Raw genomic sequence first — 25,646 nt, 5'->3', positions numbered from 1 at the left:
AGAGGCTTCTACTATACTAAACTGGGAAGGTCCCAGACTGAGGCCAAAGCTTCAGTGTGTCACTGCTGCTGGTCCAGGCTGAGCAGATAGTTCCTCAGGCCCTTGACCATGTGAGAGCCGTCCACTCGAGACTGTGACTTTACATGATTTCTTGATCCCTGGTCTACTGTATTCTCTCTCTTTCCGGCCCTTGTTAGCACAACCCCCTGCCACCCCCAAAAAAAAGCCATCCACTGACAAATTGGAAGGCCCTCATAATAGCTCTCAGTGCCTTCTAGGCTATTTTATAAATGCTCGATTTTATGGAAGGTGGCTAATGAGGGATTCTCCCTCCTCCCTGGTAAGATTAGAAGTAGAGGGGAGGGGCAAAGCAAACAAGCCATGCCTCTGGGGGATATACCTGCCTGGGCATAGGATGTGATTCCCATGGAGAACTGGTTATGTAAATGAATAATCAGTCTAAACACATCAAAATGTTTCCAGTGTTTTCTAGAGTCTCAGAGTAGAGAGGGAACTAAAGCACCACGTGGTCCAGCCCCCTGTCTCCAGGCAGGCGAAGGATTTCAGTTAAACAAGAACAGAGAATTGTCAACCGTCCCTTCAGGTCTCCTGAGACAGAGACTCTCAACACCTTTGCTCAGTCACCTCTCCATGTATGTGCTTTATGCCCTTGATAATCAGGATCAAGAATGAGCAGACAGAACTGTCGTGGGTCACGCTGGGGACAACTGCAAGAGCGACAGGGAGTGAACAGAAGAAGGAAGAGAGGCTACCGGCCTCCAGTAGGCCAGTACGAAAGATTCCAGAGGCTGGTAGGAAGGATTAGCTGAGCGCATAGGACATCTACATAGGCAGAGCCTGGCCTCCCGGTACCACCGTAGCTGGCTCTGTCTCTTCTGTAAGCACATTGGCCCTTGTATCCACCCATCCCTTCTGTTTCCACTGGTAGCATTTTATTTCACTCACTCAACAAGTAGATGTAGCGAGAATCTACTCTGTGCCAGAGAAAACAGGCACGAATGAGACAGGGGTGCCCTCCCTCTGTGGATAGGAGCTTACAAACTAGTGAGGAAGACAAATCCCAATGATGGGCCATCACAGTACACTGAATAAAGGCAAGAGGCCACCATCTTCCTACACAGACGAAGGCTGCAGCCTTCCAACATGCCTTCCTGCTCCACATATCCCCTTCTAAGATCTGCTGCCACCAAAGTACTGCTTTCATCACACTCTTCTCTCCCTAAAAGGCTTCTATGCCTCTCCACTCTCTACTGACTACCTGCTTTCCTTCAGAGCCTGGTACCCCAGTTCCCCTCTGCTCTGGTTCCAACATGCCTCTCAACCTTATCTCCCACTACCCTCCTAGAGGAACCTTGTGCCCCAGCAAGCCAGTCCTTTTTTTTTTTTTTTTTTTTTAAGTTTATTTTGAACGAAAGAGCAGGATGGGGCAGAGAGAGAGAGGGAAGGAGAGAATCCCAAGCCAGCTTCACGATGTCAGTACAGAGCCCGAGGCAGGGCTCGAACCCACGAACCACAAGATCGTGACCTGAGCTGAAGTCAGACGCTTAACTGACTGAGCCACCCAGGTGCCCCAACCCAGTTCTTTTAAAGGACATCCCAGCCACCTGCATGCTTTTCTGCATACCATCACCTCTCTTTGGAATGCCTTCCTCTCCACTCCCATCTCTACCTACCAAGAGTTGAGCGTTACCTACCTTCTAGAATTTAAATACCATCTCCTTCTCTTCCTTTTCTGTTCAGCCCAGCTGGAAAGACTTCTACCTCCTCTGAGCTTCTATAGCTTGTTTACAGAAGCACATGGCAATATTCTGGCATTAGAGTGATTTGTGTGAATGTCTTATCTGCCCCGCTAGGCTTTGAATTTCATTCCGCACTGTACCTCTGGTACCTCACACAAGACTGATACTTATTGAATAAAGGACAAGTGGAGATAGAAGGGCATTATGGACTTGGAGCCGAATCAAAAGAAGCCAAATGAAGTTATTGGTGAGGAAGGGGACTCCAGCATTTTCCACAGAATGCTTATATTAGGTTGGTTAGGTTTCTGGCATAAGAAAGGGAAAAGGGTCTGTTTTCCTTTAAAATATAAGTAATGAATTTCCTTCTATAATCTTTAATATTTTCTTCAAAGCAAAGTGGAGGAGCTTCTAGTTTTTACGCTGCATGGTTTAGCTCTGGCTTAAATTATCCTCAAGGGAACAGGGCAGGCTATCCCTTATGAGAAAATATCAGACCAAATATATTTTTCATAATGTGTAAATATCACCCTACCCCAACGAAACTATATGCGCCCCCAGGACCAGAATGAATTCTGAACTTCCTTTACAAATGTCTTCTTTGCTCCAATGGGGGCATGCGCATGCACACACACACACACACACACACACACACACACACACATCCAGGTGCACATGGTGTATCAAGGTGCTGAGCAGAACAGGAGTTATACTCAATTCTTCACTGATTGGTGTCCTGCGAGACCCTCAATAGTGGAATTCTGTAAAATCGCGACAGGAAGGGACGATCTGATGGCAAATCTCCTCTTACTAGACCCGCTTCTGATGACTACGAAGACTACAGTCATCACCTGATCACACAATTCACCAGCCAGCATTCGCAGGCCTCGTTAAGCGAGTGCTACTCTGAGCCACGAGAAGGAGGGGCTTGCTACCATGTTGTGGCCTGAGGGGATGGGTTGCAGCATATTGGCTTGTACTCTGCACCAAAGGATGCAGGCACCAAAGGGAAACACACAACATAAGAGGTTTTGATTAAACTTGTATCTTTGACATTCAGTCTGGAAACATGCATTCCCCTGTGACGGAGAGAAAAACCTCAAGTAAGCCATAGGATATCAAAGGCTCCCTTTATTTCTTATCCACTTTTGAGCAATCTTTCCAAAGTTGTGGGAATTATGCACTGATGAGTACTTCCGCCTGTCACTCTTCCTTGGGAAGTGACCCCACGGAAGAGAGGTGGGCTATATGTTCAGACCTAGGACCATACAAATGACAGAGACATCACGTGGAAGATACCACCAAATGTGATTGCTGGGACTGACTGGCAGAACTGGGGTATGTCAGTGTGTTGGATAAAGTGCTTCAGGGCTATTTGGGGGGTATTTCTTCCTTCATTTTTATTGAGATATAATTGACACACAGCACTGTAGAAGCTTAAGGTGTACAGCCTAATTACTTGACTTCTAATATTGAGAAATGATTACCAAAACGAGTTTAGTTAACATCCATCATCTCATAAAGAGAGAGAGAGAGAGAGAAACAGTTTTTTCCTTCTGATGAGAACTTTTACGATCTGCTCTCTTAGCAGCTTTCCTATATACCATACATCAGTGGGAGCTATAGTCGTCATGTTGTGCATTACATCCCCAGTATTTATTTACCTTCTAACTGGCAGTTTGTGCCTTTTGACTACCTTTCTTCGATTCCCCCACCCACCCCACCTCTGGTAACCACAAATCTGATATTTTCTGAGTTTGGTATGTGCGGTTTCTTTTTTGTTTTAGATTCTACACGTAAGTGAGATCATACACTATTTGTCTTTGTCTGACATATTTCACTTAGCATTACGCCCTCCAGGTACAGTGCTTTGTTTATGATAGACTTAAAGTCAAATATGCATTTTCAAGAAGGATGCATGTCCAGCCATGGAAAGGAAATCAGGCAATATAACTTTCGAACTACCCAGCAACTGGGAAGGGCTATGGAAAATTCTACCTGATCCCCAACACCATTGTTTCTTTCACCAGAAAAGGATCAGGCAGCCACCTCCCAGCTAGATCTTTCCAGGTAATTACAGTCTTATCCAGCACTATTTATCTTTCCTCTCCAAATGTCCTCCTGTCAATTTGGAGAGTGGGGATGGGAACAGAATATGTAGGAACATGGCTGTGCTCTTGGGAATAAGCTTTTAAATGCATAATCTCAGACAAAGAGCACCAGTGACTGAGCTTAAAAGGTGTCTGGAGGAGAAGGGTTTAGGAAACCAGACTTATCCACTGGCCACTGCTAAGTCTCGTTGGAATTTTTGGCACTTGTACCTCTGCTCATGGATGGCTCGGATGGCATCTGATGTTGTCGTCTTGCCCTGAGGAGTGGACACATCCACTGCCCTCCCCTTTAGATGAAATCTTGCTTTAAAACAAGAGGCCGTGTGACTGAGAAAGAAGGAAATTGCCCCAAGCTGGAAAGCCTGTTGGGAACTTGCATGCATAGCATCTTAAGTCAGATTTCCTGGGGGAATGACCATGAGTGACCTTGCCATGATTTGAGGAAACCACTTAGAAATCAGGAAGGGTAATCCAATGAGGCAGAGTTGCTGTCAATGGATGTGAAACAGAGAGGAGCTGCCTGCATAATCCCGGCTATGGGGCCCCAGTCTCCCTTGTGAGGAAGGCAGCTTCCTTCTCTCTGCTACTTGGAAACACTTTGCCGCAGGGAAAAAGCAGCTTGGCACCCTGGGATGATTAAAGGTAGACGTTGTTTTCCTATCCTGGAAAGAAGACCAGGCAGACAGGTTGAGACCGTGCTGGGCACTCAAGCCCTTCCATGCCTCTTTCTCATCAGGGGCCTGGGATTTGCAGCCACAGAGCCCCAGAGCAGACCATGGGCAAACAGGCTGAGCCGGGCCCAGGATTCTGCCGTCAACCCCAGGCACAAGCAGTACCCTTCGGCCTTTGCTTGATAATGAGGCCTTAGCTGCATAGTAGCAACACACCAATGACCATTTGGACTAAAATGCACTTAAACAAAGGATGCATCCAATTAAACGATTGGGCTTGGCATGTCTGTGACGTCAAATGACCTATCTGATTGTTTTTATATGCATACATGACTGTCTAAACCATTAGCATGTGTGTGTGCGCGTGCGCATGCACGCATACACGTTGCACCGAGCTTGGGGTGGCACTGTGTATAGCCCCAAGTTCAGTTCCGTCTGATAAGATAAGGTCCAGCCCCCTCTCCCAAGCCTACCAAAGGCTGGTGTAGGTTTTAACATTTGAGCAACTCTCCAGGCTGAGTTCTTTAAAACCTAGTGAACTAACACTAAATCACTGTGCCATTTTGCATAATTGTCGGGGGAGGAAAGAGTGAAACCAGACTTCGCCATCGTGTCCAGGCTGTACCCTGCTCACTTTGGGTAAAAAGAATATAATTGTTTAACATATTAAAAGCAAATAAAAGTGCTTAAATATTTTGTAATTTGCAACTTGAAAAGAAAACAGTAATGGGTTTCCAAGTGCATGCCTTTACTTTTAATGAAGTGTTTATTTTTCATGGTTCTATTGGCAATAAAAGAACAGCTCCACATCAAAAGCCTTCAGGGAAGCAGTTTCCATTTGGAGGACAGTGAGATTGCCAATCATTCCTACTTTTTTTTAAAAAAAGTAAACTCACTAGACTATATTTCCAGATATATGTTATTGCCCATTATCCCAGGTAATTATTTTTTTGTCTCTTACTCATATAGGCAAATTACAACGCATTATGTACTATACTCTAAAAAGATTAAAAAAAAAAAAAAATTAAGTGACACTGGGATCAGGGGGCTCCAGAATGTTTTGATGAACATGTTTCCATTATCCTCCGTGCTTGTTCATTTTGTTGAAAGAATGATTCATTCATTTCAAATTTGGCAACTTAAACGGCAAATATAATTTTCCTATCACAATGCAAAATCAGTTTATTGCCCTTCCAGACATTGGGGCGGTTCTTGCCCTTTTTTCCTTTGCCAACAGCACCCTCTGCTGGTGTCTGTTATCCATCACATCTAATGGGATCGACCCAAATTGCAAACGGAGGCCTCCCTGCAACATTACACACAGCAGGACATGATTCATAAATCAGTTTTCCACCCTGGTGATTCATTACCAGATATATTTTTTCTGTAAAACAGCACAGCTCAAGGAAGTCATCAAGAATTCAGAAGCTGCAAGAAATACCTTCGTTTGATTAATCATCTCTCTGACCTTTTTCTTCTTATTGAACAAGGTTAATAATACTTGTTATCACTCAAAGTTAAACTGTATTAGCTGCCAAGTGATTTTTATTTGCAAAGGCCTGTTATCACTGCCAAGAGGCTTCAAAGTCGGGATCGGTTACATTCCTCAGGTATGACCCCGAGGGACATCTGACCAATGCGACGTTTCCCACTGGAGAGGTCAGCAGCTTCCACAGCGACCTGGAGAAGCTGACAAAAGTGGAACTAGATACTTCCAACCGTGAAAATGTCCTCATGTCAACCAACCTGACAGCAACTAGTACCATATATATTTTAAAACAAGGTAAGGATACTTCCCACTTCGCCTATCTTAACTTCTGCCTTCAAACCTCTGCACGCCATTAATAAATAGAATTCGCTCCTGGCTAGGAGATGGCTTCTCCTCCCTATTTTCCAGCTACAGAGGCTAAAACCCAAACGAAACCACACCTTTCACAAAGTTCACGTTGCCACATTGGGCCACATCTCTGTGGGAGCTGTGAGGTTAAATCCCTGCCAAATCTGCTCCTCCTTCAGGTTATTTCCCAACACCCAGCTGTTTGTAAAGCTCTTTCGGGCTCTGATTGGGTTATATTAAAGAAATGAAGTCTGTGCCCCAGCTGAGATTAGCATTCTAGATCAATGCTGACGTGAGGCAAGAATGTAAGTGAAACGAGAGAATTAAAATCTCATTCTAGTCAGAGAGAAAAGTAAGAATGGAAGAAAAAGGAAAGGAAGCCTGGAGGGAGGGAGGGGAGAAGGGGCAGAAGGGGAGAAGTAGGGAGAGGGAGGGAAGAAAACAGAAGAAAACGGAAGGGAGGGAGGGAGGGAGGGTTGCATTTGGCGGGAATGTCTTGTTTTCTCTCTGTCCAGCCATGAAGGACTGATTCCGTTGTTAGGTTATGGGCCCAGACGCCCAAGTGTCCAGAGTTCAGGTTCACTCTGAAAGGACCAGTGGTAGCAACCTCTGTCAGTGTTACCGTGTCGCTAGGTCAGCGGGTGTCCCCAGGCAGTAAGGAGGCAGAGTTGAACTTCGTCTTCTCCTTCTAGCTCCCAGCGTGTCAAACTGAGGAGGCCAACCCGCCAGGTCCCAGATGGATTCTGTGAGGGAATTCTTTAAAACTGAAAAAGAGAAAGCCAAACACAGCCTGCAGTATTAGGAATCTTTGATCCGAGAAACAAGGTACCCCAGCTATGAAAATAACGAGACCCAGACGGACAGAGAGCGCGTCGGCCTGTCAGAGGGGTTGGCTAGCCCAGAAGGCAGTTGGGCCCGTAGCGGCCCCTCTGCTCACCCCGCCCCAGACTTGCCTCCTGAGGCTCCGCTGGTCTCTTCTCTGCCTGCCGTGCTTCCCTTTGTCCCCTTCTTCCTCCTTTGCTCCTCTGTCTACAGAAAATACCCAGAGCACCTATCGTGTGAGTCCGGACGGCTCTCTGCGCGTCACCTTCGCCAGCGGGATGGAGATCAGCCTCAGCTCGGAGCCGCACATCTTGGCCGGGGCGGTCAACCCCACCCTGGGCAAATGCAACATCTCCCTGCCCGGAGAGCACAATGCAAACCTCATCGAGTGGCGGCAGCGCAAGGAGCAAAACAAAGGCAACGTTTCGGCGTTTGAAAGGAGACTGAGGGTAAGGCTTGGGACCCGATGCAAGATCCGCAACTGGCGGTTTAGGTTGGAAAACCACACAGCCGCCCTGATCTGAAGTCCCATCGCAACAAAGCTTTTCTGGGTGACTGACTAACGTATAGGATACACTAATTCGAGAGAGGGTGCTAATGGCTGATAATGGTTCAGTGTCCTTAAATGAACACTCTAATAGGAGCATTCTTTGTCATTAGCCAGCTGAAGTGCTCTGATAGTAGCAATTTCAGCCACCAAGAAAGTCTGGGTGGAGAAATGGGTTTAGTAGGGAGGCCCTCCAGAATCCCTCCCAGCGTGCTGGGGAGATGGTCATCAGGCTCACTACACTTGACCCGGCTCCCTGCTCCGGCGGTAGTTTATACTTTACGTGGAAGGACCCGGCAGGCACCCACACAAGGACATGAGACAGCAGGCAACATCTGGGCAAAGGCAGGTGCAAAGGAGGAATCGGTGAGTGATACTATTGCCATGAATACACTATGAAGGGCCAGAGGGGTAAAGGACTAGCGCCCAGATGTGTCCGGTGGTGCTCAGAGACAGCTGTCCGGAGGACATGAAAGGTTTCAGGGTTTTCACGTCCTTACCAGGCACAGTTCCCCGCAGTTAACCAGAGATCTCTGTCAAACCTGCCTTTCTGCCACACGCAAAGCCTCCGAGCACCACAGCACTGTCTGCCTGTCCCTTCTTCGTGTTAGGATGATGTGACCAACTTTCCCAATATAGTAACATTCAATATCAGCCCCAGAGCAACTGCCAGCCTGAGGGAAACAATCAGTCACAATTGAGGCCGGGCCTGCCTTGAGTGCCTCGATACCCGGGAAGCTCGCGCTTTCTTCACTCACAGTACAAATTCGCTCCCGGTGAAAATGTGGTAACCTTTAGGCTGTGGAAATGCAACGCCCAACAACCACCCAATTCCAGTAAGAAGCGGTCAAACCAGTCCAAAGGAGTGACGTGGACAAAACAATCCAGCACTCACTTTTTCGGGCAGTTCTGTTGGTGACACACAGGCACAGACTTCAGTGATTTTGTAATGCCACTACAGCTGTCTACAGGCACAAGTCAATTGTCTGTTTTGATTCTACCACCAGTCTCCAACAGGACATTTACTGCTGACATGCCCCTGAATTGAGAGGTAAAACCAGTCCAAAGAGTCCACCCCTCTCTGTGTGGGAGGCAGTGAGGGTTTCAGTCAGAATTCTAGAAACGAGATCTCCTGGGCAGAGCCGTAGATGGGGAAGTTAGATGACCTGGCTTAAGACATGCCTTAATTTTCTTCGCCTGTGAAATGAAAGTATCATGCTCAAGAAAAGTAAGAACTATGTACGTATGGCTTATCAACCTCATGGACTCCCCGCAGAATAATTGTATCACATAAATGATCTCTGAGTGCCTCCCCTGGTTTACAGCCTCAAGAAAACATTATGAACCATATCAGGTACTATGGGTTTTCCCGTTCGTCAGGAAACCCCATCCTATACTATGTGACTTTGGGGTTTTCCACTGTCTAGGATAACCCGCCATTTTCTCCCCTCCATATGCACAGACAATGGAGAGACTATAAACTGTAACTTACACCTCATATCCCAAATTGTTCTTAATGTTGAAAAGTTAATGCTCATAAAACATTTGGGGCCTTTGGGGGCCCTTTAGTGTTAAGGAGTGAAGTATTATTTAGTTAACACGATTTATAATTGACCCATTTCCCTTCCTGTCGTACAGTTGAGCAGATTTGTGGAACTGCTTATAAGGGCAACAGATTCAGGACTTTCTCTTCTGTGTGACTTCTAGGGTACTTCCTGAGGTCCTGTGACACAGTGGAGCCCCTCAGCAGCTGAGTGGTGTCACCGTGCATGTCCCTAGAAACATAACAGCAATCCTTTACATGTGTTTCGTGCCCTAGAGTTAACAAAATGCTTTCGGAGCCAGGATTTTATTGGATCGCCACCACCGTCAATTGTTGTTATTCCCAACTTACAGATAAGGAGACTAAGGCCCAGAGAGGTTAAGTGATTTGCCCAAAGTCAAACAGCTATTAAGGATCAGAGCCAGCACTAAAATGTGGGTCTTCGCCTAGCGCACCACTCTTTCCACTTCATCATGCTGTGCTGCCTTGTTCCTTAAAATAATTAATCTATAAATCATTGCCCCACTCAGTGGAGCCACCTTGGCAGGGCCTGACTCCTCATTTCAATGCTGACAAAAAGAGACAAATAATCGACTCTAATGTACTGGCGAGTGTGGGTGGTACAGGACAGCTGGCTGGCCTCCAGGCAGGAGGAGCGTGGAAGAGGCAAGGGAAGGGAAGCTGCTTAACTGGCTAATTCTTACCTTCTCTCCCCACCCTTACGCATTTTTGTTTATACCGCTGCCTCGGTTTCCCCAGATGAGGCAAATCTGATTTAACGGAATGTATATGCTCCCTTAACATAGGTGCGAATCCAATTTTGACGAGGCAAGCTCTCTTCCCCTGCTGAGTTTATTATTTCAGAGATGGTACCCCTTCACTTCCGGTCACTTTTCAAGGAGCAAGCAGATGGCACGAGATGGAACGTTCTCTCTTCCCGGGCCAGATATGCAGGGTCCCATTTGTAAGCATACATGTACAGAACAAGCTTTTCCGATGCCCTCAAGGACCTCAAGGCCTAGAGGGAATCATTTTATTTATGTATTTATTCATTTATTTATTTATTTAAATTCAAGTGAATTAACATGCAGTGTAGTATTGGTTTCAGGAGTAGGACCCGGTGACTCATCACCTACACATGACACCCAGTGCTCATCCCAACAAGTGCCCTCCATCCCGCCCACTCCCCACCGGCAACCCTCAGTTTGTTCTGTGTCATTAGAGTCCCTTGTGATTTGCTTCCCTCTCTCTGTTTTTATCTTATTTTCCTTCCCTTCCCCTGTGTTCATCTGTTGTGTTTCTCAAGTTCCATATATGAGTGAAATCATGATATCTGTCTTTCTCGGACTGACTTATTTCACTTAGCATAATACCCTCCAGTTCCATCCATGCTGTTGTGAATGGCAAGATTTCATTCTTTTTGATCACCAAGTAATATTCCATTGTAGGAATATACCTCATCTTCTTTACCCATTCATCTAGACTGAATCATTTACTTCTCCAGGTGGAGCAGCCAGTCCACAACGAGGGCAAGTTGGGGGTACCAGAGCTCTTGAGACAGAATACCAGGTTCAGATAGTCGTACAACATAGAAACTCCTGCTGTACTGTGGGGAATAGGACTCCTCTTTGAAAAACCACACAAAGGTGTGGTTGTCATTTTTAAATGTGCTTGGGCAGCAGGTCCTAAAACACTACTTGTTTGGGCACAAAATGACAGGTTCATTTAAAGACCCCTTTGGGAAGATGATGGACATTCCAAAAAGCTACCTGTCACATCCAGCCTAGACCTTCTAGCTCAAAGAAAAACAGACAAGAATAGACTTCTCTTAGAGATAAAGCAACAAGAGTTGATCTTCTCTAATGATTGATGGCATTTTTTTTTTTCATACAAAGTCACCTCAAGGCGAGCAAGGCAGGCTGTCGGGAAACGTGATATCCTGCTCACCCTGGCCAGGCGAGGGATTTGTAACTTCTGGGATGTCCTGTGCCAACTCCATTAAGTGAAATAACTCACATTAACATCCGGAAATTTCCTTTATTTCAAAAATCCATTCCCTACCCCAACCCGAATTGTGTTTGAATCACCTTCCTTGCAAAGTACTTTTACATCCAGTCCATGTATCTTATCTGTTGCATCAGCCTGTCCCCATAAATACATTTCCCTGGACAATGGAGACATTAGAGTGCAGATAACGATGGAAGCAGTTGTAAAAGAATTGGACATTCACCCACAGCGAACCAGTCTGGGAACTTCACCCAGATTGCACCTCGCCACACGCACGGATACTAATCCCGTCATAGGAGACTTATCCCAGCACTGGATCCCAGAGCTCTTTACAAGATTTCGCAGACTGAGATGTGAGGTTACAGCAAAACCCCAGCACTACACCCTCCTTTATGAAAAGGAAAAAAAACAAAACAAAACAAAAGTCCAGGAAGCTGAGCACTTCAAACCAAAGTCATAAAATCAAGTAAGATGATTATGTGTTTACAAGCAAAATGAAGCAAAGACTTATCTAAAACCCTCGCAATTGATTTTTGTCCCCTCTCCACTCAAAGATAACTGAGCACCGGTAGATTGTTTTTTAAATGCAACATGTGACCGTTCATACATGATCTGAGCTCTGAAACGGGGAACAAGCCCAGATGCAACACAGGGTCCCAGGCTGACAAATGATGGGGAATTTGGGAGGCAGCCAAGAAGGTTCCAGCATCTCCCTCCCTTCTCAGAAAATGCCTTTGCTGACAGGGCACTCGGCTACAGGCTGCTCAGAGTTGGAGTTCACATTTGCTTCACGCTATTTTAACTTCCTTCTCCCCGGGCTTGCTGGAGGGATTCGTTTTGTGAAAATTTAGATAAGGAGCCTACTTGCAGATAGGTTAATCTATTTTCAAAATATATCTGTCGTTCTCAGTCCCAAGTAACAGTGCGTCTACCCCTAAGGAGTCACCTGGAGACAGGAACTTTTGGGCATCCAGGCAACCGGGCCGAGTTGGGTTTTTTGGGGCCAGGGGATTCTTGGGGCCCTCCAAGCACAGAAGCTACTACATTTGTTAATCTTAAGTCAACCCCACTAAGAGAACTCGAAAGAAAGTATTTCACGTATTATTCCGCATGCATATAAGCATTAATGATTTGGTATGAAAAATTTCCATTGTCTGTCGTATGGTTACACAAATGAATTCCCCAACAGGAGAGCATTTAAACGAGAGCAAATTAATATAATGCAAAAAGCATCTAAGTTAAATGATATGGCAGAAGTCAGGTGAGCGGAATGAGTAAGATTTTGAGGAACAAGTGGTATGCCCATAATATTGCACCCCTTTTCCCATCTATGAAAGGAGCGATATGGGCTGTGCAATCTCCATCAAGAGTGGCATTATCACAATTGGTCATAATTACAGCAGCTAACATTCACTGAGGTCTTACTATGTGTATTGCTATATATTAATTCACTTAGTACGCATGACACTTTATCAGGTGGTTTCTATTATTATCATTCCCATTTTACAGATTAAGAAACAGGCACAGAGAGGTCACACATAACTAGTAAGTGGCAATACCAGGATTTGAACCCAGGCAGGTCAACTCAATAGCCCATGTCCCAAGATTGCTACTAGCACTAAGATTTTGTGGGCTGGCGAGGTAAGGAGAGTATCTTGTGAGTAAAAACAAGAAAAGAGATAAAAGGAAACTCCAGGTGGAATAGTAGCAGCTGATGCTAACACGAAATACAGGCCCTGTTCATTTATAAGCAAATCTGTGAATTAAAAGCAAGCCTAAGTATGGTTTTGATTGTCAGCCTAGCAGTTGTCAATAACAAATAAAATCTGTAGCATTGTCCTGATTGATTTCTAAAAATCAAGTACTAATTACCTTAAAACCAGTGAGTGCAGGGTAGCATGTACTAATTTAAAATCTGTGACTTTTCTATCCATTCTCATAAATTCATAGAAATTAAATGCAGGGCATCTCCCAAACCGTGATGTGATTGCTTGGCCTGTGTCCGTTATTCACCTTCCGACTTTTCCAGCAAAGATTAACAGATTAATTCAGGCGCATTGTGAGCTGAAATGCTAGACAACAGGAAATTCAGCCTTTTCTTCCCTGTAGAAGAAAGGAAATCAATTGCCATAATCATAGCTTACCTGAGTTCAACACATTTTTTGTATGTGTTTTATATACATGTATTCTGTGTATATATAGGATATATATAGAATATATTCAACTGAACCATAGCAAATTGCCCTTTTTGTAGGCCCCAAACAGTGAAATATCAACAAGCTACCTATACATCAACTTCATATATCTTTATCCTGCTAATTGAATGAGTCTTGAATCAGAAGGGTTGAAAAGACTTTCTCTTAAGCCCTTAAAACATAAATTCCTAGGAAGGAGCAAGAAAGGCTCTGAGTGCAGGCAAAGGACACCTTTCTTTGGAGCCTGTACCCACCCTTTCAAGCACTTTGATCTCTGCAGGAATCACAACCCATGGCTCCCTGGGCCACTGGCTTCCCTCTTTCCTTTCTGGTCCAACTAGGAACAAAAAGCAAGCCCTTCTCCTTATTTCTCCTTAGCAAAGCGGAAGGAAATCTGAGGGCAACCAGAGGATGAACTAAAGCATAGATACTTCTTCCCCTATGAAAAATGTTGACCAAGTCCAGCTTTCAGCTCATCAGTTGCCAAACTCAGAGGTCCCGTTCAATGCACAACCTGTCGAAGAAGACCTCCCTTTTAACTTGGGGCGATTACCAAGTTTCAACCCTTTCTTTGCCCTCTCTTTTCCAACCCAAGAATTGGTGTAGACTAGAGGAAGAGTATGTTGGGGAGAAAAACAACCTCCTTACACTCTTCTAAGTTCTTTGGCTGGTGTAATACTTAAACGGGTATAAAAACAGATGAAGAGGAGAAAACACAGACCTAAGTTTAATAACATGTATACCTCCTGTGTACATGAGAGACCCAGGAAAACTGAGTAGATCCCCAGTTCGCTGAAGCCAATGCCTTAAGTAACACCTCCAGCTAGACAAAAGATATTGGAGGTGAGGAGTCAGTTATGGGAGGTTACCAGGAAAACAACACTAAACAAGGGTGTAGTTTATGTAATTTTAAATCCTCACCTTCTCCATTGCTAAGAGTTTCTAGAGATTTAGTCATTCCCCACTTTCTGATACAGGGAGACACCCTTCCAAATGGAAATTCCCCTTAAAAATGCAAATGGTCAACTTCACAGTTTTTTTAAGAGCTTCTCCTGTGTCTGCTTCTTAAAAATAATCAGCCTAAAATATGCCAAGGAGGCATAATTTGTGGTGGCAAATTCTTATCCCATGCAGAATTTTTGTATTATTTATTATTTTCTGTATTATTTATTATCTATTATTTTATTATTTATTTCCCATGGAAATAAAGATGGATGCTCCACACTTAGGTCAAAGGCGATTATTGTCTTTCAGGCAAACTAGTGTTTGTATGAACATGGAGCTTTCCCAACTTTGCTCAAGACCCCAGCAGTCATTGGCAATCAGCCTAAGTTTGGATTCCTGCCAAAATGGCCGGAGCATATAAGCTCTCCATGATGAGGGTGGGAGAGCCCACCCGGAAAAGCATACTCCTTCCCAGCCTCCTCACACTTAGTTTCCACAGGAGACTCGGGGGGACTCTGTGGCATCTTCTATTCAACTTCATCCACTTTCACCTCTAGCTGAATTTTACACTACCTTCTCTTTTGGGTTCCTGGACTCAATTCCAATGTGGGAGGTGGAGTTAACCCACACCAACAAGCAATTCTTGGGACACCAGCTGACTGTCCTACAAGTCAATTTAATTCTGACACTATCTACCAAGAGATAGCATCAGACTCCACGGGTTAAGGGTTCAGTCCTACAAAACTGCCCCCTGCCCACTACTTAGATGCCAGTCGGTCCCAAGTCTAAGTTGTTACCAGTGCTTCTGACGGACTGGCTATAAACCAGAGGTTCCCACAACCCTTTCCTTGGGTTTGATTAATTTGCTACAGCAGCTCACAGGACTTAGAAATATTTTACTTACTAGATCACCAGTTTGTTATAATGGGTAGAACTCAGGAAGAGCCAGATGGAACTGATGCAGAGGGCAGGGTATGGGGAAGGGTGTGGAGCTTCTGTGCCCTCCAGATGCGCCACTCTCCCAGCTTCTACACTTGTTCACCAGCCCAGGAGCTGGCCGACCTATTCTTTGGGTTTGTTTGTTTTCGGGGGGTTGGGGGGGGGGAGTGGGGGGTGGGGAGAAAGAGCAAGCATGAGCAGGAGAGGGGCAGAGGGAAAGAGAATCTTAAGCAGGCTCCACGCTCAGCACAGAGCCTGACATGGGGCTCGATCCCATGACCCTGGGATCATGACCTGAACCGAAATCAAGAGTCAGATGCTCTACCGACTGAGCCACCCAGGCGCCCCTCCTTTGCGTTTTTATGGAGACTTCATTACTTAGGAAAGATTGATTAAATCATTGGCTATTGGCAACTGATTCAACCTCCAATCACTCCCTCGTTCTCCAGAGGTTTGGAGGGAGGTACTAGAAGCACCAACCCTCTAATCACCCTGTTGGTTTCCCAGGCAACCAGTCCCCATTCGTAGGTTACCAGAGGGCCCTCCAAATGTCACTTCGTTAACATAACAAAAGGCAGCTTTATCACTCTTACCATAGGAGATTCCAAAGGTTTTAGGAGCTTTGTGCTGGGAACTGGGTGGAACACCAAATATATATTTCTTACAAATCACAATATCACACTTTCCAAACCTCTTTGAAACTAGTTTTCTGGCAGCATCTGAATATCAGAGTACATTATCCGGAAAAAGAGAAGCATGGTTGCCGACGTATTGACAGGCAGAGAAAGAACATTGGGCCGTCTTCGTCTGCTTTGTACCACTTACCAGTGATCCTTGCCTGTGTAACGGTAACGACTTTATTAAGAAATGTGTTCTTGAGTAGTGAACTTACTCTATCAGACAAATAAAACCACAAATTTAGTTGAACTGGAAATCACTTGTTACTTTGCCTCTTTAACTATCATTATAACATAAATTGTAACAGTTACAACCGTCTCTGGGAGTACACGGATATTTTACAGCTATTGTAAATGAGCGGTATTACAGTTGGAGATATGTGGCTATAAAACCACAGGAAAGGTAGTTGAAGAAAGAACACCTGGTTACGTATAGGCTTCCAAGCCCTGCGTACCAAAAGACAGAAAATATGTGCTTCACTATCACCTTTTAAGGAATAACAGCAGGTTACTGTATATTTATGCACTACAGCGCTGCACACATTGGCTACAGATGGTTTAAAGAGTCCTGATTCCCCACCTGTGTGTGGCTCTATTCCGTGAATTAAACCCACCCCTGAGACCAACAGCACTTCCTTTCAAATAATTTAGGGATCTCATCTCTAGTCTTCTGGATAGAATTCATGGCGTGGAACATTTGCTAGGTCCTAATTTTGTTTGTTTGTTTGTTTGTTTGCAGAAGCTCAAAATTAAAGGCAAATATCATTAGCCCCAGATGACTGATGAAGAAACTGAACCAAAAGAGACGTTTTAAAGCAAAATGCCACACCCCAGTAGTAAAAGGACAAACGTCATGAATAGACAATTCATAGAAGACATACATGTGGCCAAAAAAATTAAAAAAAGACTCAACCTCACTACTTAGCAAATTTTTTTTTAACTTTTTTTAATGTTTGTTTATTTTTGAGAGAGAGAGACAGAGTGCGAGTGGGAGAGAAGCAGAGAGAGAGAGGGAGACAGAATCCGAAGCAGGCTCCAGGCTGAGCTGTCAGCACAGGGCCCCATGCGGGACTTGAACTCGTGAACTGCGAGATCATGACCTGAGCTGAAGTCAGACACTTAACTGACTGAGCCAACCAGGCACCCCGCATTACGAGTCTTTAATATGTTCTCATTTCACACCTATTGAATTCTGTACTAAGTAAATACTTATTTACAAAAATGTTCAACAAAATATTAAATATGAAAGAATAACAAAAAGTAAAAACTCTAATTTCTAACAATAGGAAAAAGGATAAATAATTATCATGTAAGAAGACACTAGGCAACTGTTAAAATTCACATTTTAACAATATTTAATAATATGAGGAATGCTCATAATAAAACATTAGCTAAAAAAGTAGGACATAGAACTTTCCAGTACAACCTTAGTTGTATTTTTCAGTATATACACAGATTATGCAAGAAAGTGAGATGGATGGAATGTAGCAAAGTATTAGCAGTGATTAGCATTAGAGGGTGAGATGACAGGTAATTACTTTCTTTTTCTATTTCTATATTTTCCAGTGTTTCTGCAATGAAAAAAAATACCACTTTTATGATGGAGCGTGGGGTTTGAGGAAATTATTTTGAAAACCAAAGTGAGCAAGGGAACACAGGACTTAGAAATGCGAAGGTTGGCTTTGCAGTTGTAGGGGCGGGAAATTGTTCCCTTCTTCCTTTCTAGATACTTTGGTTGGTCTAATAAAATTCACGTGAGACAGATTAATAAGAGGAAAACCAATTTAATTTTGCACTTATGGAAACCCCACAAAAACACAAGAGGCTCAAAGACAAGCAATATGAGGCTTCTAGACCATCCTGAACTAAGAAATGAGAGAGGGTGCCTGGGGCTCCAGGGCGGGGAGGAGGGTAATTCACAGGATGAGGAGGAGAATAAGAGCAGATGTCTAGTAATTACATCTGTATGGTCCTGCCATACAGATAGGTCATTCCGATAAAAAGTAATCTCGGGTAATAGCTCTCTTCCTGAACCAGGCCTCCTATCTAACTGAATTCTTTTAGGTAGTTAAGGAAGGGATCAAAGTTTTTCTTAAACCTGCTGGGTCTTCACTGACGTCAGCTCAAAATGATACGCGTGCCAAAGTGGCACGTTTTGGGTGGCATATTCTCCTCCCTTTCACAGTTACCTGGCCACTAAGATAAAAACTGTCTTTGGATCCGACTTCCACGTGGAATCCTAAAAACACCCGAACTCAGATACAGAGAATAAATTGGCGGTTGTGGGACAGGGGGTGGGGGACAGGAAGGGAAATGGGTGAAGGTGATCAAAAGTATAAACTTCCAGTTATAAAATAGATAAGTCCTGGGGATGTAACGCACAACATGGTGACTACAGTTAATAGGACTGTGTCATACATTTGAAAGCGGCTCAGAGAGTAGATCTGAAAAGTTCGCATCACAAGACAAAAAAATGTGTAACTGTGTGGAGATGAATGCTGATGAGACTTATTCTGGTGATCACTTCTCAATATGTACAAATACTGAGTCGTTGTGCTGTACGCCTGAAACTAATGTTGTATGTCAATTATATCTCAAAGAATGAAAATAAAAATTTTTAAGTAAAAAAATTTTTAAAAATCTCATTCTGAACTGAGATTTGAAAATTGGACTCTTGAGACTTGTAGAGGCTTCACGACTGGGTTTCAGAGCCCCTCTCGAGATTTCGTGTAAAACATTCCTGTTTGTGTGTACGTGCATTTTTCTGGGGGCACGGTACATAGCTTTAAGGTATTTAAAGGGATCCTTGTCCACAGAAGTTAAAAATGAACATAGAGTTTAGCTGAGTAGTGAGTGAATCAGCTTAGTTCCACTATGATTAATGTAGTCAAGCCCTATTGTCGGTTTCTCTCCTTTCCTCATTAGCCAGATATTTAACATGCTGTTCCAGATCACACTGCAATTCCTACAGGTATAAATCTAGTACACCAAACTACAGTCACCTTGGAATCTGACACACGGCCCATGCAAAAGCCTAACCTAAATGAAAAAAAGTAATTATATTTTTAAAATAACAATCGCTAATAATATTTTTACATTTCTCCAGGTATCTGTATATGTAGTCTTATAATACAGTGGTAATATCACTCCCATTTCACAGATAAGAAAACTAAGCCCCTGATAGAAGAAATGACTTGGTGTACAGGCAAGCAGCTAATTAAATGGCTCCTGAGTCCTGGGTCACTGCTGCGGACACTTGTCAAAGTCTCTCCTTTTTCATTTGAAGGACAGCAGAATTTGCCACGCTAAAATATGCCTTTTTGGCATAAAGGTTATTGTGGACTGATTTTAAGAAACAGCAGATACAGGAGAAGCTCTGAAACCCGAGTAGAAGTTACCCTTTTGGAAGAGGCATTTGCTGTTTATAAGGGAAATCTCCATGTGTAAGGGCGTCTCCCTCTCTGTACCAGGAAGAGGAGGATGGCCCTAAATCTTTAGAAACTCTTACAGTGGAAAAGGTGAGGACTTAAATCTGCATAAAAAACCATACCCTGGTTTACTGTGCTTTGCCTGAAAACCTCCCGTATCTGGCCTTCCCTCCTCCCCACCGCCAACATCTGCTTTGGTCTTTCGCTCCAGGTGGATTTAAGGTGTTGGCTGCACGACTGTGAACGCACTTGATGAGACGAACCGAAGCAGTGCTTAAAAGGTATCTTATATCTGTTTTGTAGGCCCATAACCGAAACCTGCTGTCCATAGATTTTGATCACATAACTCGCACGGGAAAGATCTACGATGACCACCGGAAATTCACCCTTCGAATTCTTTACGACCAGACGGGACGACCTATTCTGTGGTCTCCCGTAAGCAGATACAATGAAGTGAACATCACATATTCACCTTCGGGGTTGGTGACATTCATTCAAAGAGGGACGTGGAATGAAAAAATGGAATATGACCAGAGTGGAAAAATAATTTCAAGAACTTGGGCTGATGGGAAAATTTGGAGCTATACCTACTTGGAAAAGGTAAGTATGTAAGGACAAGAAACTACTTCTGAGTTTCTGAATGAGAATATTGCAAATGGTCCTAGTTACCGATCTTGGCGAGGAGACGTACAGGAGAAAAGAGTCTGTTGTCGCTGTTCGGCTCTGTTCAAGTAACAGCAACAACAACATGAACGTGTACGGAGAAGCTGTTTTTCAGCTGAAAACTTTCCCCAGCTGCACTCTTTCAAACTGAAGTCAGGATAATGGCTTAGCTTTCTCCTTATTTGAGCGTATTTGCTACCGCTCTTGAAAAGGTATCTTCATTATTATGAAAGCTCATACTGAGGTAAAATAAGTGGAAAATTATAAAATTGTGTGTTAATGTGTCTCAGCTCTGGAGAAGAGCCTCTTACACAGAGGATCAAGAATTCGGATTTTGTTAGGATAATCGGTGAAGTTTTAGTAGTATACATTTCAGGACTAATTTTCACAAGTAATCAGTCTGAGCAAATGGTGGCAGTGGGGCCTCATTGGTGACAGTCCTTTGTGTACAGTGAGTCTCCAGCAGCACCTGTAACGGGAGCCCGGGGCCTCCCGTCTGGCAGACATAGACAATGATTTTAATCCCACCACCGGAACCATTTATCAGACAGCCACCACATAGCAAAATGGTTTCTGGCCACATCAGCAGCAGAGAACAGTAAGGGAAATTGATTTCTATCCCTCCATCTCAATTTCTGATGTGCTAAGATGGTGTCTCTTGTTTCCCAAATCTATCCGTTCAACTGGATTCATCAGTCCTGAATTAATTTCTGGGAAAATTGAAAAATGCTTTCCCTTGAGGATTTAAGGGTAATCACAGCAAGTTAACCCCTAAAAGTTCTTACAGAAGTCATAGGAACTCATAGCTCACATGACAGATTTTCGCTATTTTCACCAAATAATGCCAAGCCTTTCTCTCTAGTTTTTTAATGTTTATTTACTTTTGAGAGAGAGAGAGAGAGAGAGAGTGCAATCAGGGGAGGAGCAGAGAGAGAGGGAGACACAGAATCGGAAGCAGGCTCCAGGCTCTGAGCTGTCAGCACAGAGCCCGACGCAGGGCTCGAACCCATGAACCGTGAGATCATGACCTGAGCCGAAGTCGGACACTTAACCGACTGAAGCACCCAGGCACCCCAATGCCAAGCCTTTCTGATACACTCCCCAAAGTTTTGAAGGAAAAAAAGCGTGCCAATGGTTGTATGTCACCATAAAACTGTAACTACTTCCCAGAAGCAGTTGCTAGAGAATTTGCCAAATTGGAAATGCCTAGGAGATAAAACAGAATTCTACTTGGGAGTCAGGGTAAAGAAGGGAGTCCTCTGCTATATCCACCCCTTGTCTGCTGAAGAAATAGATCAAATCTATAATCTGTACTCTATGCTGGGAACATCTGAATCTTATAGAGTAGGTCTTTCCTCTTGAATTTTGGTAACAAGAATGATTTGCAAAATCCTATGGCTCATGTCCTACGAAGCGCTAAACATGGTACAAAATTAAATGAATCCCATTACATGGGAGACGCATGTAGTGACCTTCATATGAAAAAAAGATGCCAGGGTTGCCTGGGTGGCTCAGTCGGTTAAGCGTTCAACTCTTAATCTCGGCTCAGGTCATGATCTCGCGGTTCTTGGGTCTGAGCCCCACATGGGGCTCTACGCTGACAGCGTGGAGCCTGCTTGGGATTGTGTTTCTCCTTCTATCTGCCCCCCCACCCCCGCTTGTTCTTCCTTTGTCTCTCTCTCGCTTTCTCTGTCTGTCTCTCTCTCTGTCTCTCAAAAATAAATAAACATATTGTAAATTTTTTTGAAAAGATGCCCCTGATTATTAGATTATAAGCTGATTTGTTTTTCGAGGAATGAGGACGCGTTTGCACTGACCCCTCCGCAGGTCGCACATGTGGCTAGTGAAGTAGCCAACACTCCCTAGGAGCCGCATGGGTTTGAACTCCTAACCCCAGCTTCATTAGCGCGTAGTTTGCACACTGAGCTCCAACTGCCTGTGGACAGTTGGGTCTGAGTCTCTAAGACTTTTCCTTTATGCTGTCTGTACAAAAACGAAAAAGCCTATTGAAAACCTAATGTTTAGCCCTGAGTGTAGCCTCTTTGACACCAAGGAAGCGATTTTATTGTTTCTCTTTTCTGAATTAGCTGATTATTTCATCGAACTTTCCTCAGCAAAGAATCACGTGAAGTAAACTTCACATAAGTTCTCTTTGCTACAGAAACTTAGTTGGCAATAACTCTTTAAAAGCAAAACAAACAAAAAAACCCCAACTCTATCCTGCAGTGGACAGAAATAAGACCTGACTGATGTGTCAAGTATCAAGAGAAGCCCTAGTGACTTCCAGAGACTAGTTTACTGACCAGCGAGACAAGCCCAAATCACGTGTGCCTTTTAGTTGACTTTTGTCCCTTTCTTGAGTTCACGTTTAATTTGTTCTCTAATTAAAAAGTAGCTCCTGACTTCAGCAATCCTATTATGCAAAACTCAGAACGTGCAAAGCCCACAATTTTGGAATGGCTCTTTACTTTCCAAAAAATCATGTATCATGAGATGGAGTTTATTAACATTATAATTACCAGCAATAATAATGCATTCAATGAATAGATGTGATGATTAAGTGAAATAACTTAATATAAGGCACCCAGGACATCTTTCAATAAAAGTTAGTTTCTTTCCATTTCCATTTGCATTATAGCATTTATTTTTCAGTCCAGAACAAACGCCACTTACTTGCTGCTCCTGGTAGGTAAATTCAAACAAGGAAGGAAAGGAGGAAGGAAAATGAAGGAAGAAAAAAAGAAAATTAAAGCATTTTTCAAATTGTGATGCTAGAAAGAAGAAAAGGGGGGGAAGCATATTGAATTTTACCAAAGTCCAACTTCCATGTAGCTTTTCCAGTGAGGTGATGAGGTTCTGTGTCTTCTTGTGCTCTTTTCTGTCCTCTGTGACATGGCCTTTGCTGGCACGTTCTTTCACTGCGTGTGGGGCAGAGCAAACACAAAGACCCTGGCTCTCATAGTATATTTTAAAGTAAGGATTCTCCGGGCGCCTGGGTGGCTCAGTCGGTTAAGCGTCCGACTTCAGCTCAGATCATGATCTCACAGTCCGTGAGTTGGAGCGCCACGTCGGGCTCTGTGCTGACAGCTCAGAGCCCGGAGCCTGCTACCGATTCTGTGTCTCCCTCTCTCTCTACCGCTCCCCTGCTCATGTTCTGTCTCTCTGTGTCTCAAAAATAAATAAAAACATTAAAAAAAATTTTTTTTTTAAAGTAAGGATTCTCAAGCTTGAAAACGTAGACCTCATTTTATATCTCAAAATCCATCTGGTGTTATCTCTGTAAATTTGCTTGCCATCCCTATACCATGTTATATTCAAAACAACAGCAGATAGTTCACCTTAACGTGCAGAAATTTTGTCCAAATTACATGACTTCCGCTAGAGCAGGTGAAAGATACATGTATCATTTTCATGCACAATGGTCTCTAAGCCATTAGAAGAAAAATAATTTGGGTAATAGCTGCGGTTGCTTAAAGGATCTCTTCTCTATTAAAAAAATCAATTATTGTTTCTTAAATTTTCTCTATGTGGTCATTAATTCTCTATCTTGATTTATGAGACTTCTCTGAGTTAATTATGTTTTGAAGACTTGTGGGGCTAAAATTTTGTATTACAGTAAATGTAAATCTTTCGGTTTCCTAAAATCGTTCTTAAGGACTTCATTTTTAAAATGCATTTAAAGATATTTTATAATCATTTAATAAGATGCTTTAGCCTGATACATTTACACAAAATTGCCTCTTTGGGGCTGAAATTTCCAAAGGCTGCCTCGGGGGATACAATACACTGTACGTAGCTTGAGCTTCCAGGTGGCCCCACACTGCCATCTGGTGGTTATTCAAATGCTTTAGCTTTACAAATTTCTACCATCTCTCATTTCTATCTAGTCTCGTTCAAATGAATATCCGTGCTTGTTCTTTCTTTCTTCTTTACAATGCTCTCTTTTAGGATCCCACAACCAATTAAAAAAATACGAAGTCTCCCACTCTATTGTTTGCACTCCTAAGAAATGGCCTTTTATCCCGCCGTAACAGCACTGTGGGCACTGGATGGACTCATAGGCATTGTTACTGAACAAACTGATAATAATGCCCACCCAAAGTGAAAAGGCAGCCAAGTGAGAGCTAAATGGTATTCTGGCAACACCACAGTTACATTCACGGGATTTCTAATCGCATCATCCGCGTTCTCGCCACTGGCAGAAAGCTTTAAAACAGACCGGGGAGCTTTTGAGAGAGCACGGCATCAGCACCACCTAGGAACGGGGTCAGGCAGTGGTTCACTGCAGCGCAGTGGATGAGACGGGAGTGTCGGGGGGGGGGGGGGGGGAACAGTGGCGATGTGCTACAAATGTTTGGCAGGGCGCATACAGCAACTGGGAAAGGCATGGCCCAGGCAGGCTGGTACGAGATAATGCGTGGGAGCCATATGGTGATTGTCCCTGGCCTGCATCGCAGGTGACAGATGTCATTTGCTCATGGCAAACTGACAGAACAGAGTGGAAAGGAGCTAAGAAATCGGACTGGGAGCATAGGGTAATGCAAAGGCATCTTCCGCCAGCTGCCCCCAGGGTCTGTGGGTTCTGCCTCGGTCAAGGACGTGGTTCTCCCTTCGTGTCCTCATGCCCACACAGAAAAGCCAAGTCTCCTGCCTCTCTGTTCAGTGGGAGTGCCTCTGTTTTGGAGCTGCATGTTATCCACAGGTGATGAGGTGACAGGGTTTCCGCACGCAGCTCTGTACCCGCGAGGCAGAGTACTTGGTGGGGAAAAACAGGATGAACAAAGGAGAAAATAACTGCTGACTTTGACTTCACGGTCCTGACATGCGATTCCAAATCAATAATTCTCAGAAGGGCAGGGAGGATATGCAGTTTCAAGAAATACAGTTAATATTAGAATCTAGTTTCATGTTTAGAAGGTTTAAGTGTACATTATGTGTGCTTATGCAATTTGTATTCATAAATATTAATGTAATTTATGTTTAGAAAATGAAAAGATACCTATCATTTACATAACACAAACTTCAGAAAATAAAGCTCAACTAAATCCTTTTGCTTGATAAGGTAATTTTCAAAAAGGGAAGGGAAAAGCGTCCTTAGAGTGTTACATGAGAATCTCCGGGGCTGAGAGTTTTTTTAATTTTTATTAAAAGATGAGATTTAAATGCTTTTCAGTTAGAAATAGGATTGAGTCCCCTGTAAAACAGTGCTCCTTCTATGTTTGTATTTAAAGTTAAAATAAGGTAAAACCAATATCAGTGAAATACCTAATTACATGCGAGGCATTATACCTCAACAAATAACTGTTTCTGAAATACGGATCAGTTTGGAGGAAAGGGGTTGTATATCCAGAGAATTCTTCACTTCTAATGGCATGTTCCCCTAATACAGTTTAAAATATGAATTGCTTGTCAACTACAGTCCAATATTTTTAAAACGTCGACTATAGGGGCTCCCGGCAGGCTCAGTCAGTAGAACATGCGACTCTTGATCTCAGGGTTGTAAG

The 25,646-nt window shown here is 43.6% G+C and overlaps 1 protein-coding gene across 3 annotated transcripts in view; it reads left to right on the top strand.

Annotated features, from left to right (window-relative positions):
* The window catches only part of TENM1 (teneurin transmembrane protein 1), a 783,454-nt gene that overhangs the window by 746,571 nt on the left and 11,237 nt on the right, over positions 1-25,646 (top strand). For all 3 annotated transcript variants that reach the window (XM_045472379.1, XM_045472378.1, XM_045472380.1), the window contains 3 exons: positions 6,150-6,322; positions 7,412-7,647; positions 19,783-20,079. In XM_045472379.1, coding sequence (XP_045328335.1) covers positions 6,150-6,322; positions 7,412-7,647; positions 19,783-20,079 — 706 coding nt within the window. The remainder of the gene's footprint in view (positions 1-6,149; positions 6,323-7,411; positions 7,648-19,782; positions 20,080-25,646) is intronic.

Source organism: Leopardus geoffroyi, chromosome X, assembly GCF_018350155.1.
Source record: "Leopardus geoffroyi isolate Oge1 chromosome X, O.geoffroyi_Oge1_pat1.0, whole genome shotgun sequence".
NCBI classification, from domain to species: domain Eukaryota; kingdom Metazoa; phylum Chordata; class Mammalia; order Carnivora; family Felidae; genus Leopardus; species Leopardus geoffroyi.
Note: the sequence above shows the minus strand (reverse complement) of the source record. Positions and strands in the feature narration are given on the sequence as shown.